The sequence below is a fragment of the Apteryx mantelli genome, chromosome 4, assembly GCF_036417845.1.
Source record: "Apteryx mantelli isolate bAptMan1 chromosome 4, bAptMan1.hap1, whole genome shotgun sequence".
Taxonomy (NCBI): Eukaryota; Metazoa; Chordata; class Aves; order Apterygiformes; family Apterygidae; genus Apteryx; species Apteryx mantelli.
In genome coordinates this window covers 29795322-29810311 of record NC_089981.1, presented here as the reverse complement: position 1 = coordinate 29810311, position 14990 = coordinate 29795322, and the positions used below count along the sequence as shown (strand labels likewise).

The 14990-nt window shown below is 38.5% G+C and overlaps 1 protein-coding gene across 1 annotated transcript in view; it reads left to right on the top strand.

Moving 5' to 3' along the window:
* The first annotated feature begins 690 nt into the window (after window positions 1-690).
* The window catches only part of SBF2 (SET binding factor 2), a 281893-nt gene continuing 267593 nt past the window's right edge, over window positions 691-14990 (top strand). Inside the window, exon 1 of the mRNA XM_067296115.1 lies at window positions 691-856. Coding sequence (XP_067152216.1) covers window positions 802-856 — 55 coding nt within the window. The 5' untranslated portion in view covers window positions 691-801. The remainder of the gene's footprint in view (window positions 857-14990) is intronic.

The following is a 14990-nucleotide window of genomic DNA, read 5'->3' as shown; positions in this document are numbered from 1 at the left end:
ATCCTGCAAATGTAAGTCTCGATTCTTGAGACTGAGCTCACGGAGATGATTTTCATTCGCAGTAAGGTTTTATTTTCGCATAGGCTAAACGGGGGCGATGCACTTCCCTGCCAGCTCCACACAGGAAACGTCCCAATTCCGAAGGGCAGACGCGGAAGGAGTGCCGGGACGGCGAGGTAGAAAGTCTCGCTTAGACACCGGGCTTTTCGTAGTATATTGAACGTGCCATGCCACACTACACATAGGTAGGATCTGCCACGTTTTCAGGAGAAAGCGGCCTAGATCCCATGCCCGTGGGGTGGGTATTTCGGAGGGAGCCACCGGCAGGGCTTTCCTGGAGGCTATATGCAAACAAAGCCGTTGCCAGCCTGGGACGGGCAGGGAGGACCGGGCGGGGGACTGAGATCGGGGCACACGTAGCTTGGAGCAACGCGGTAACATTTGCATTACCGGCCCCTAGCAAAAGCGGCGGGCACTGCGTCTCTGCTGCAGCCGCCGGAGCAGAGCCCCGGCTCGCGGCTGGGCCGGAGCTGGCGGCCCCAGGGCGCAGGGCAGGCGCAGCAGGGCCGCCGCCGCCGCCGCGTGCCGCCGGCGAACCCGCTGCCCACGCCCAGCCCGGCAGGGTCACGGCGCAGCGGGCTCGGCGGCGCGCAGGCGCACAGCGCGCCCGCGCCTCCAACATGGCTGAGGTGCTGCTACTTCTCGTGCAGCAGGAGCAGGGGGGAGGATGCTGAGCTTCCCGGGAGCTGCAGCCTCAGCCGCAGCAGGGGTGGTGAGGTCTGAGGCGGGCTCCTCTCAGCCATGGCCAGGCTGGCTGACTATTTCATTGTGGTGGGCTATGACCACGAGAAGACAGGTAGGTGTGGCTGCGTGCAGGGCTGCTGTGCGGTGCCTGGCCTCTTTCCCCCTCCCCGCGTTTCTGCCCGGCCCCTGCCCCCCCCGCCTGCGCTCAGGCCGCGGGAGGAGGAGACTGGCGCGCACACGGGGCGCCTGTCATGCCTTGGGAGGAGGGTAACTGGGGGGTCGTTGGGGCAGCTGCGCCCCGTGAAGAGCAGCAACAGTCAAAGGGGGCGAGGGAAGGGTTAATTCCCATTTCCTTAGGCGGAGCAGGTCGGCGGGAAAGTGGAGGGGCTTTTCTCCCGCCCAGGGGCGGGTTGGCCGGGCCATGGCACCTCCGGCCAGGAGGGAGGCTTCGCCTCAGCAGCCGCGTCGCGGCCTCAGCCCACCTGGCTGCTCCGTTAACGCGGCTGCGGCCCCGCGGAGAGCGGGGGATGACGCACAGGGCCGGAGGGGCCCGGCTGGCGGCAGGGGCCGGGACAGGCGCGGTACCCCGCGGCCGTGCCCCGCTGCCCCGACCGTTGGAAAACGGGCACGGGTTCTTTCTAGAAAGCGGGGGAAGTTTCAAATGTTTCCCTGGAACGTGCACAGCAGACCCCCCCCGCACTCCCGAGTGTCCAAACGGAGTCTCCTGCTGTGGGCGAACAGCAGATGCTGGCTGAGTGTGGCTGTGTGCTTGTTTCCTGAGTGGTCTCTGCAAGCAGCAGTGATACTGTTTTTCTCCCCATCTTCTTTGTGCCGTTAGCTAAGACACGTAAACACACATGCACAAAGAAAAAGGAAGATTCAGGGATCTGAAGGGGAAGCAGGAAGGCTTTTTGGCCTTTCTGATAGGGGGCTTACAGTTTATTGCCACTGCTCATACAACACCTAGGAAGCCCTGTGACATTTGATAGGCTCTTCATGAGAGGCTATGTTTGTTAGAGAATCCAGATGTTTTTGTCTGCTTAGATGAAAGGAAAGTGCTGTTATCTGCTCTCATTTTGTGGGTGAAGAGAGAATAGTTTCTATTACATAGTTTTCTGTTATGATCATATCACACCGGTTTGTTGCTAAGGAAGCTTTAAATCAGTACATCAACTGATTAAAAAATGCAGTGCTTGTCAACTGGTATGTGTATGTGCTGGGTGTTTTAGAACCATCCTTTAAATGTGTTTTGTCAATAAACAATATTTTAAATAGTTGAATGTCCCTTAATTTATTTGGCTATGACTGAAACAAACAATATTCAAACTTGTTACTCTAAGTAACTCTTTGCTTTGAGGTAGCAATTATTTGTAGTCTGTATTCACTGTAAAAAATGTAGGCAATAAAATATCAGAAGAAGATTTTTCTTTTTTGTTTGGGAAAAATTATGATATCTACATGTTTAAACATACACTGGCTTACAAAGATTCTACCAAAGTTCTACTGGGGTTACTAGATCAATATTATTTTTCTGTTAATCACATTTCCCCCCCCCCCTTTTGAAATGGACTTTTCCTAATTGTCATGGCAAAATTATAAGATATGTGAAATGGTTAAAAATGGAGTGTACTTTATATTCGAAATAAAGACACCCTCTTCTTCTCTCCTGTTCAGAACACTTTCCCCAACAATAATGGAGAGGCCAAATCAAAACAAAGAAATAACCAAAAAAGAGGTGCTTTAAGGAAGAGACAAAGCAAGTAGACTGCTTTTTTAAAGGGTATGATCAGTCTGACATAGCCACTATGTGAAATAAAATTGAAGATTAGATTGGAAAGATTTATGTTTGTAAATGTCTTCATCTGTAACATTTGTGTTTAACTCCCTGTATGTAAATTGTCTCATTAAGTTTAGTAAAATTGCTTGTATGTATGAAGTTGAGCAGATCCAGAAATAACTTCAGAATCAGAACCTTAATTTGAAAAGGTCATGCCCAGAAAGTAACTATTTAGACTTCATCGTTTAAATTTCTTGTTGCTACTTTAATGCTTCATACTAAAAATGTTTGAAAAAACAACATTCTGTAGAAGACTAGGCATGCATTGTTTTCCAGATTCCTTCACCCCCACATACAATCCCATAATACATGGAGTACTGACCTTTCTTTTTCACAGCTTTCTTGATGCATTTATTATGCTTCCTCCTAGATGAAAAAGCAGGGGGAAGCATTTCTAAGATTGCAAACTTATTACCCATGAAGTTTTAATTTTTTTAAATATATTCTTATTTTTTCCATCTTCAGCAAGGCTCTGACTTATTTTTTTTTAATATGTTTGATTTTTTTTTTTTATTATTATGATCACATTTTGTACTATTTTCCTGTGTATAATCTGTGGTATATCTTTGTGTAAACAAGCAAACAAAAATCCTGTAACCTTCTCCCCTTCCCCAACCTGTAAGTCAGCAGCAGTTTGGATAATACGCACTTGTGGTTAATAAGAAAGGATGTTTATAGTAATGACCCTTCTTCCGAAAAGGCCTTCTGCCCCTGCTATTTCTGTATAGCAGCCATCATCTGCTTTGACTTTGCATGGGTTATATTTTTTCATGTGCCAATATTTGTGAAACATTAAAAATATGGCAAATATAAAATTATGTGGGTTTTTTTGCACAGATTATCTAACTTCATTCAAACACATTCACTATAAATATCTGAAATCTTGTGTTTATGCTCTTGTGTAATTTAGGAGCTGGTTTCTAGATTTCCTAGTTGTGGAAAAAACTTTTTGTTAGTGACATTACAAATTCTGATCCAAAATGATTGGTCAAGAGGAGAGGAGCAATTATATTGTTCTGAGCTGAACCAAAGAGAGTAAAGTGTTTGAGATGGATATCCTCAAAGGATAAAGCTCACTTCTGTTTCAATCTAGGCCTGTGTAAGGGGACATTACCGCAGTTTTAGTGCTGTCGTCCCGTTGTGTTAAATCTTCCCTTCCATTGTATTAGCACTGTTGTTGGACCTTTTGATGGTGCAGTCTAGGATGCTGACCTGTCAGAAAGACTCTTCTTGTTGAATAATTTGCTTGTTTGACTTTAATTTTTTTTTCTGGGTTAGTTTTCCTCTAAATTTTCAAACATAATTGGTACACCAGGATATCAGATGAGTGCCAGTGCCAGCATAAGGGAAGAGTAGGAACATGCAGAAGGAAGACAGATGACTGTAACCTGAATTTATATCAGCTTAAATTGTCCTAGACCCTAACCCTTGAGCAGAAAGATGTTAGTTAGATACCTTAGTTTCTTAGGTAAATTGGGAGAAATAATAGATGCCTTAGAATTATTTGTATAACAGGCAGTTTACTCATGCCTGGCAAGATGTTGTGATGGGGATGCACAGAGATTCAACCTGGGTGGCAGATTAACTTTGCTGTTGACAACTTAGGTGTCAATAGACTTTCAGACGTATAAGAAGTTAAGGAAAAATGTTGAATAATGTAGTTCTGGGTACAAATGCCTTTGTTTGCCTTTTGGACTCTGACGGACATCAATACTTCTGAATATGTGCAAATGAGTAGCCCCACTATAGATAAAGAATCTTGGCAGAAGGATTTATGACATTCACAAGATTGAGAAAGTAATACAGGTTTTCTAAGTTGCTGTGCTATGTCCTCATGATAAAACTGCCCTTTATGTTTTAAAGGAAAATCTCGTTCACCCAGCTTTATATTCATTTCAGATGCAGCTGACTGTATTCCTATTAAAGGACTATTTAGTCTGTATGTGTCACCATAAAACTTAAGCATATCATAGTTCTAATTATTGCTCTGTATTTAAAAGCTTATTTTGAGCCACTGTGAAGAACTGCAGTGGCAGTAGCTTCTATTGGATGTTTGTGTTCAGTGTCTTGACAAATTTGGAGAATTTGGATCTAAAGAATAATATTTGCCCTTTTTTTTTTTAAATTGTGCAAATGTGAAGTGTTTCAGTGATATACTGAGCTTAATTACTTTCTCATGTTTATTTTGTATTCAATTGGCCTTTACAAAGGTAGATAACCACAGTTTTCTTCAACATACCAGCACAATATAAAGCTGTTACATAACTTGCTACAAAAGGCATGTACGGAAGTTTCTTTGAAGGGAATGAAGCTGCTGGAAAATGTAGGCACTCTGAATTAAAAAGCAAAACAAAAATCCCAGAAGACCTTACTGTATATCCCTTTTCCTTTTGCATGGATTTTGAAATGTATTTGATGTGCTTCACAACAAATTTCCGTCTAATATGTTTGCATAGTGGAATGTGAATGGGATTTAGGAAGAACACAGATGTTTGCAAAGATCACATAAGGGCATGAGAAAATGCTTTTCTTATTTTGTTTTGTTTTTGCTGGTATAAGCCATAATCATAAATTTATCACTGGAATTTACTTATGGTCTTATTTGAGAAAGGTGTAAGAGACAACATTTCATATCTTTCTTAGCTCAGAAACTGAAAGGTAAGGTTAAAGAAGAGAAAACTAAATACTGGACTTGTTTAATCTGCCTATAATGTCTTTTCTTTAAGATGCTGTTGTGCACCCAGCAGTTAACTGAAAACTGCAAGATGGAGAGGATCTGTCTTCTGTAGGACTTTTTTTCTGAAACAAGGCAGACTAGTGATTGCTTAGTTCTTGCCTGCTGTGTGTGGTTGCAATGTGAATGACAGAAGGTGCAAGTCTTGCAACAGTATAGCAGTTCTATTTGACTGCTGTCATAACTGATAAATGCTGGTATAACGTGTAGGCTCTGTTGTAGTTGTTTCCATTTTGATTTTTAATAACTTATTTTTATGGAAGCTGTCTTGTCTAACAGCTCCATATCTTAGTGGATTTTGAAATTAGATGAGAGATTACTGATATAGTGGGAGAAGTTCCTAAATGCAGTTGTCTGATTCCCCCCCCCTTTTTTTGTGGGCGGAGTCTGACTGTGAAGATTTTTTGTTTGTTTGTTTAGGGTAATTGGCATATAGTATCACAAGAGGATTTTTTGTGCATGTTAGTATTTATCATATGTTAATAGGCATTCATTTATGCTAATGCATACATAAGGAGTGGATGCTTTCTTCTTGTCTCGGATGTACATAATCTCTCTACAACAGGAAAAATACAGAATTAAGGGAATCAAGCTGTTACTTCAGTGACTTTCTTATCTGTGTCATGGCTTTATTCAAGTGCAATCTAGAGCTGAACACAAATATTAAAGGAGAAAAAAAAACAACTACATCCTTTCTGTGGCAAAAGAATTTTTCTAACCGTAATTTAACAAAGCATTAAGTGTGCTCTCAGAACTGAAGCAGAATGGACATACACAAGTAATTTTGTATTAGTAAGAGATTACTGTAGTTGGATGTGATTGAACAAGAGCATAGGTGCCCAAAAACTTTTCCAAGCAAACTAGTTGGTCTAATGTAAGATATTATCTCCTTCCTACAGACCTTGCCCTTTCTTGGTTTAATCTTTGAATACAGCAATTTCAAATGTACTGCACTGAAACAGAGTGAGAAAAGAACATTTTAATTGCATGTGTTTTCCCCCTGCAGTAAGACTATCTTGAATAGCTAATCGGAGAGAAAAAAAATCAGTATTTTCTTGTTAACATGTCTTCCTTAAATGTATTCAAGCTATTTATTCTGATGTATAATGTTTGTAAGAAACAGTGAGTTGTTGTTCTGAATCTGATTCACTGTCATTTCAGAAAAATCCAAAATCAATATAGTTGTAGTATAACTTTTCTTTCCCCCAAATATCTGCTGGTGAAGTTCCCTGAGGAACCTGGATTTGGAACTGCTAACTTGGTCTTGACTTAAGAATAATAATCGTAATAAAATATTTTATTTTTGTCAGCCTTTTAATTTAAATTGAGACATTCATGATTTCATTATTGTATAAGCTGTATTAATTTGTCCTGAAATGTGAGCATATAGATTCTGTTGAGAGAAGTAGCATTTCATATCTTTGGGGATACGTTAAGACCAAATTGCAGTAAAGAAACTATTGCTCCCTTTTTCTGTCTTGGATTACCTTTGTGGCTTATCTAACAAAAAGACACTTTTCATGCAGCATGTTCATGGACAACATTTTTTTTATGTAAGCCTGAATACTGTTAAGGCACTAGCCTTCTATAACTGCAAGCATATTTTTCAGTGGGGAACAATGAGAGTGACATTTAACTCCTCCAACATCACAAGCATAATAGTCTTATCTTATAACACTGGGGAGGATAATTATATTGGTGTGGTAGTTCACTAACATGCATTTTAAAATACCAGCTACTTCCCCAGCTACTGCTACTCATGAAGTAAAAACACAAATGGAAACTTCAGTGACTGTGGCATCACTTTCAAGCATGAAACAGTAGATCCAGTGTTCAACCCTAATAAATATCAGTTGTACCATATAAATACACATTAGTAACTAGGAAATCTTCCTTTGATTCATCTCTTCTTTTATTCCTCCTTTGCAGTAACATGAGATTTTTTCAGGCTCATTGCTTATGTAGCAACAATTATTATCGCTGAACACTCTTGTTACTGATGAGATTAATTTTCATCTGTTTGGTGTTCTGGAAATCATATTCCAATTATATATATTTATTGAAATACATTGTTCCTTTGCTGTCAGTGATATATGTGATATATTCTGAAGTCAAAGACAATCCAGTTAGTGTTTGATTGGGATTTGGCAGCTAAATCCCTGCTCATTGAGCCAATAACATGCTTGTTATTGCTTATCTGACTGGATACATTGTGATTTAATGTCTCCAATTTTTATAATTTTAAATTTTTATGTTTTTGTTTCTACAGATTGTATGATATGAAACAATGGAATCATATTGAACAGTGGGTTTTTTTTTTTTTTTTTTTTGCTTTGGAGCATGTAGTATTCCTAGGGGTGAGGTAAATGCAACAAAGTAACTAATCACATTTTTGTTAAACTGGACCTACTGGTTGCTTAGTACTACAGCCAAAACCAGTAGTTGGTGACAGTACACTCTGAGGTTTTGTGTAACTGTAGTAGAGGATTATAAAATCATCATAATTCCAGATACAGATTCAGGGCAACTGCATACAAAACCACATTGGATCCTGCAAGACCTCAGTGGATTAAAAAAAGACAAAGGAATATTATTGAAGTTACAAAATCAAGCACTCAGAAAAAAGGTGGGTCTTTGTGATGTGGTCCTTGTAATGTGATTTGCATGTAGTTTCCTACAATTTGAAAACACACTTAAAACCCAGAAGTTCCATTATCTGACATCAAATTGCCATTTGGGTAGGTCTGCAGCCGGATTGGAAACTTCCTCTTAAATGGTAAAGACTTGTGTTGGATTTAATGGAATATTAACTAGAAGGAGGAAGAGACATTCTGGATGAGGATTTTGTAGATCCTTGCTGATGCAAAGGAATGGCGACTCTTCTTTCTAGAACCTTGAATTCATTTGTTGGAAAAATGTGCTTTAGAAAATGGGTTTCATAGAGGTTCTTTTGCCAGATGCCACAATTTCTGATCCCAGGAGCATTGGGTGTCGTCAATTGGCATCATCCTCTTTAGGCCCAGTAGTGGGTTGCATAGCACTCCAATGTGATTTGGGAGCCTATGCTTTATAAGACAAAGACTCTTCTTCCTGCTTACTCTGTTTGACCTATTCTGTTATTTTAAAATTCCTTCCATCTTCTCCTGGTTTGGTTTTCCAGGTTTATCCAGGAAGAATCTCTCGCCTTAATGTCTCCCTTCCTTTCTTCTTCCTTTCCTCCCTCCTTCTTTCTCTTAATCGAAATTTCTGTTTAGCCAGTTTTATCTATTCTGTATTTTACTGATATGAAGTCCTCTTGTCCAGTCAGTCTGGTTTCTCCTGTTTTTCATCTTCATCTCTTTTTCTCTGTATTGTGCCTTTTGTCCTTTTTTCATTTGAATCAGATGACTTCCTCCTTCATTTAGACTGCATGCGAACAGTTGTTGGTATCACTGAGAGCAGAGACAGAGTCCCTTATTTTTGTTCCTGTTCTTAGACATACCTTATCACACAGTGGTTGTTACTACAGGAAAATTGTTCTTCCCACCTTTGGACTAGAGCATATTTTGTTGAATAGCATACATGCAATCTGGTCTCTGGGTAGGTTGGTAACACAGATACTGAGCACTTCATTTGAGATTAATTTTTCAGATGTCTAGTTGTTAAAATAAAATAAATACCAGTTCGTCATATAGAGAAAAGGCCAGGTTTTATCCTTGCTATACATTTTGGACCTAAAAGAGTGTTTACTAGAATTTTAGTTCAGGCAAAAAGAAAAAGTCTTTTCCCTAGTCTTATTCTTAGAAACAGCAAAAGCATTTGGTGTCAAATTTTCCAAAATAATTGAGCCTGAGGCAGATATTAAGCATTGAGACTTAACAGAAAACTTTAAGATTGCCTAAGTTGTAAATAATTGAAAATAGTTACAGGATAAGAAATTTAGAGCATCCTTTGTAATAGTTATGGCTATTAGCTGTTACTGCATATGTAAATAGCATTGCACTGATGTTTCTTCTTAGCTTTTCATAACTGCAGCAGAGCTGAAATAAATTTTTCAGTTTGATCATTGCATTATTAAACTCTATTTTCACATTTTTAGTTTACATGAGATTCTTTATGTATTTGTGCTTTGGACAAAGAAATGTAGACACTTGTACTTTTCTGTGATTTGTGTTCTGTAAACTATAAATATAATTCCTAAATGGTAATAAGCATAAGCTGACCGTACTACTAACAAAGTACTCAAGACTTTTGAGAAAACAACATCACAAATTTGTACTATTAGCAGAGTGTAAAAACAACTGTTACGGCTTTTTAATTCTGGAAATACTGTTGAATGAGCTTGCTGTGCTTTTGAAATAACTGTAAATTTGGAAACTTTTTTTTAATGCTATTAAACAGACTGCATTTCATAAAAGCTCAAACAAATAAAGAATGAAGAAAGACCCATGCTTTGTTCCTGGACAGCTGTTTCTTCATAATTAGTCTCTTTTCCCCAAAATGTATGTGTAGTTTTACAAAGCTTGTGCTATGACTAAACTGTTACTATTCTATATTGTCAATATATATTATTTTTAAACTAAGTGTAACAGGAAACATTCTTGCAGAAGTTATAGGAGGAGTTCAGCACTGTTTTTGCTTGGTTGGTAACTTGTGAAGAGGGAATTTGGTTTGATATTCAGAAAGAACTTTTAAATTTCTAGAAAATTTTAAAGGAAATTTGCTTATCCTTTTATTTCCTAAAATACAGATTAAAAATTTTTTTTGTGTGTGTGATAATATAACGGACATTGAGCCTATTTCTAGTCTCCCTTTGTGAATTGCTCTTACGAAAGTAGGATCCTTTGGATCTGTGAGAATTATTTTCTTCTTCTTCACTGATCCCCATTTACTGATGGACGCTGGACAGCTCTCAATACTGATACTGCTACTGATGGTAGCAGATGCTGATATGATTGGTTGAAGATTGTTACTGAATTATTCATGTCTGGTAGAAGTATCTGGTTTTGCCCTTGAGATGTAATTCTTCCCTGCTTTGGAAACCTGGAGTACTCCCAAACCCTGGAGGTGTTTTTCGTGCACTTCAGAAGGTTGCTGGTATTTGGTGAGCAGCATGTGCTTCTGGAGGGTCCTGATATGGCAGCTTGCATGGTTGCTGGTGGGTTTCTAGGCAGGATTTGGCTCTGTAAAGTAGCTTGGCCTGGGGCCTCTGTCTGAGCAATAGATCGTCTTCCTATGCAGTCCTGCCACAGATGTAGTTGAGGAACTATTTGTCCCTATTAAATGAAGGAAGAGCTGCTGGCTGAGCTTTGACTTTGGAATTCACTTCACGTTTCTTAGAAATACAGTAAATGGATTATTCTTATTTTAGGCTTTTGAGGAGCTACTTGCTTTTGCGAGGTATGAAGATGGTTAGCATGTGTTTCTCATATGTTTAGTGAGTTTCAGCATTGTAAAAAAACCCCCAAGGTTTGGAATGGATGTTTTTCAAAGTATTTCCAAAACAAGTAAGATAACTAGGCATATGTGTAGAATAAAAAGTCAGAATTTAGGGTTTATGTATTGAGAAATTTTTGCCTGTTCTAAATGATCTAAGTGCTTCTGAGAAGTCAGTTTCCTCTGTAGGTATGTTATGGTTACTTAAAATAAGCACTTAAGTTTTAGCAAGAAATTCTGGTCAACTTTGCTCAAACAGTTTAAGATAATGCCCATGGAACTTTCAGATTTGCCCTTTAGCTAGAGGCAACTGCCCCTACAGCAATTTTAGACATGTATGCCTGTTCCTTGGTAGCTCCGCTAATCAGCTGACACTTTAACTCAAGCTGCCAGTGAGCATGGCTTTAAGCTGAGATACCTGGATTTGTACTGAAGTCATTGAGTCATGGGGCACATGTTCCTTCTTTCCAGCTCCAAGGGACTGATAGTTTCCAGCAGAGAAGCAGCAAAAAGAACTAGAGGCGCTAACATCTACCTTAAACCATCTCAGTAGGCCTTACTAGGACTAGAGTGTCAAAGCTGTGATATGTCAGCTGTGATGGCATTATAATTCAGCAGGACAGCCAAAGCAAGTGTCCTGTTTTTTCAGTTACAGGCAGCTGAAAAAAAAACAAAACCACACAGAGCCGCATGTTTGTGATTTGGAATCCAAGACTCTTCTTTCAAAAGATTCTGTTTCCTGTTTGATTAATCTGCATAAATAGTGATACCAGATTTGCCACTGAATAAACAGGGTTGATCCAAGTTGTGATACTTTTGTAAGGTTGTTGTTTCAGTACTGTGTTTTCCAAATATTCAGTTATAGTGTTTATTGTGAAGTGAGATGAGATCATATGTGTTAAACAAAATATCCTTGCAGAGGCTGTTTTTATTATTTTGCTCTCTTTTGATGCTTTTGCTGTGTAGCATCTTTCTGGAAGAGGCAAGACTGTCACTGAGGCACTTTTTTTTTCCTGAAAGTGGTCTTGAAAAGTATCTATTGAAATAGTTTTCTACCTTTCTGACCTTGTGGGGTGGTGTTTTTTGTTGTTTAGAAAATGCAGTCAAAAGCCGTTTAAGAACACATGTTTTTATTGGCCCAGTCTCTAGACATCAACAATGATAATCTTAGCTCTTTTTCTTATTTGCCTAATAGAAGACAGAAGAAAGAAGATAATGACTTGCATCCGTGCTTAATTCCGACAAAACTGAGAATTGCTCTTTGTTACCATGAGGCAGACTTTTGAGCTAGGCCTCTAAAATCTTACAATTTTCATAATATGTTCTTTTCATGATAATATGCTTACTATTACTTATAGTTAGAAAAGCTGGAGGTAGAATTTGTATAAGAGCAATGTGGAAAAGTCCTAACTTAGATTGGACCCATTGTGTTGTTGGCCCTACTGAACCAACCTTGGAGATGTTCCCTTTCCCAAAGTTGTGATGGCTAAAGATAGGATGCTGAGAAATAAAGAATGTGTAATTAATGTTTGCCTTTGTTAGAGTTGTGTTTTATTTATTTATTCTTGGTCAGTGTGCTTACAGTTATAATAAGGTTTGCGGGTTGTTTTGTCGCCCAATGCTAACTTTTCTTCCCTGCACCCTTGATAAAATTAATAATTTTTCTTCTTTCAAGTTTCTTGTCAAATTTAGTTCGTGGCTGCTAATAAAACACTTTGAAATTCTGAAGCAGAAGACTGTCTTGAACTGCAGCATGTAATTATGAAGTAAAAATAAAGTTCTGTTTCATAAAGACCAATTTTATTCATTCTTCTTTGGGTTGAAAAAAGGCAACAGTAAGTATTTCAACAGACTCTTAAAAATTGATCAGATACTCTGATCGGTTAGTGTTATGCATCCTCATGTTTGCTTATTGACATTACCATCCAGCCATCCAATTTTCACTTTTCTCTGTCAAACTAGAAATTTTTCCTAGGAAGAATTATTATTCTGCAAAAAGCTTTAAAAAAAAAAAAAAAAAGACAGAGTGTGTGGCTACTGCCAAAAATGCGTTTAAAAAAAAAAAAAGTCTAACTTTTAAAAAATCTCCGGATGTGAAGTCTAGAACTAAGCAGCAGTTAAAGAGCAATAGGAATCCCTAATTACTTACTGTCTCTGGATATGGTATGTACTCCCTAACTAAAATTAACTGTGCTTCCTAAGGTTTGCGGAATAGATTTACAGAGACCAAAATATACTCCTGTGTCTTACTTGATTTATGATTTTATGATTGCTCTGATCTTTTTTGTACTCTTAAGTATTTTACAGCTACCAAGAAGAGATTTGGACTGTATAACCTTAAGGTAGTAACACAAAGCATTGTTTGCTTTTGAGAGTCCTTTGAAGTAGTTAGCAAGCAGATGGATAAAAATCTTGTCAACATTGTTTTGCCAATATTAATTTCCAGCAAGCTTTCCTACCCAGGCCTCTTTAAAGAATCTAAGCTGTTGCTGGTTAAGTAGTAGGAGTCTCAAAAGTTAAGAATAAGTTAAAGGATAGAAGCAAGAGGTCAGATTTCATAGGGAAGGTTAGTAGAGTGGACTCTCAGGGTTCATTTTGCAGACCTTTCTTGTTCAGCATAACTTGTAAATGAGCTGGGGAAAAAAGGAGTTGAATAGGGAGGGGATGAGACTTGCAGATGATTTAAAAAAAAAATCATTCAGGATAGTGTAATCTAAAGCTAACTGTGAAGGACTGCAGAAGGATCTTATGATACTGAATGACTAGATGTTAGTGTTGGATGAAATTCATTGTTGATGAGTATAAGCTAGTGTACAAGCAATGGGAAATATACATTTATAACAATGATCTTTAGTTATTGTTACTTAATGAGAAAGTTCATAGAATTGTTGGGGCAGTTCTCTGTAAACATCAGCTTAATATCTGGTTGTGGTCATAGAAGCAAGAGCAATACCAGAAATAATCAGTAAGGGAATTGCGAACAAAATGGAAAATATTGAGGTGTTGAGACTTACAGCTTAGGAGACAAGAATGGATTAGGTGATTGCCTGAGGTCCTGTCCAGCCTTTCTTAAGATTCAGGACTGTAGAAACGAGGACTGAATAGGACCTCCAGGAATCACCTAATCTGTTCTTGTCCACTAAGGCATGATTAGCTGTAACCTTTGCAATTCTTGGTGGATGTTTGTCTAACTCATTCTTAAAAACCTCCAGTGACAGCAGTTTCACAATTTGCTTTGTCAGTCTATTCCAGTACTTCTCTGTCTGACGTTTAGAAGAGTTTTCATAGTGTGTAGCTTGTGTCTTTTGGTATGATTTAAGCCTACTACTACTGTTCTCCTTGAACTGTGGTGACCCAACTGGATGTGGTAATTTACAAGAAGTCTTGCCAACGCTCAGAGCAAAACTGTTATTTGCTGGTTTTGCAGGCAGTTCTCATGTTTAGACATGGCTCTGTGATTGTTTTTTGCAACATCACAACACTTCTGGTCACTTAGTGATCAATCTTAACCTCTACATCCTTTTTTACCAAACTCATTCCTACCTAATTAGCCATCCTATATATGTGCAAACGGCTATTCTGACCTAACTCTGTAACTTTGCCTTTTCCATAATCATATTCTAACACTTCCTTGTAACTTTTTCCCCAGGCTGGCAAGATCATTTTGAATTCTCATCTTGTCCTCTAGTATGCTTATTATCTGCATATTCTGAAGGTGATTAATGATTGAGAGAGATATATGTAAATGGATAGAACAACTTCAGTTATGTTTTTTTCAGCATATTGTGGTTTAACTAATCCAGCTAAAAAAAGAGCATTAAACCCCATAGTGACTCTCAAGATCTAGATTTGAAATAAAGAAAAATATTAATAGCCCTTCATAAATTATAAGAAGAGAAAGGAGGACACAAATTCTGTATTTATTCAGTAATTTGCAAACAGTAGAATATACTGGATTTTTTATGAGACTTTGGAGAGCAATGAATGGGTTAGTTAAAATATCAAGCTGGAATGTATAATTGCTGCTGCTGCAAATATGATTGAATGTGTGTAGTAAATAAATTTGCAGTAAGAATATTGGTGTGAGAGGAAGCAAATATTTTGTCAGTTGATGCTCCTAGGCATATTAAATTTGAGGTGCCCTGTGGTATATTTAAACAGGGCTATATTTTAAGAGTCATTGTGCTCAGAGAAATAACTTAGCAAAGTATTCCTTAAGTAACAGAACTAATGACACATTTCTGCACATTTTTGTCTGTT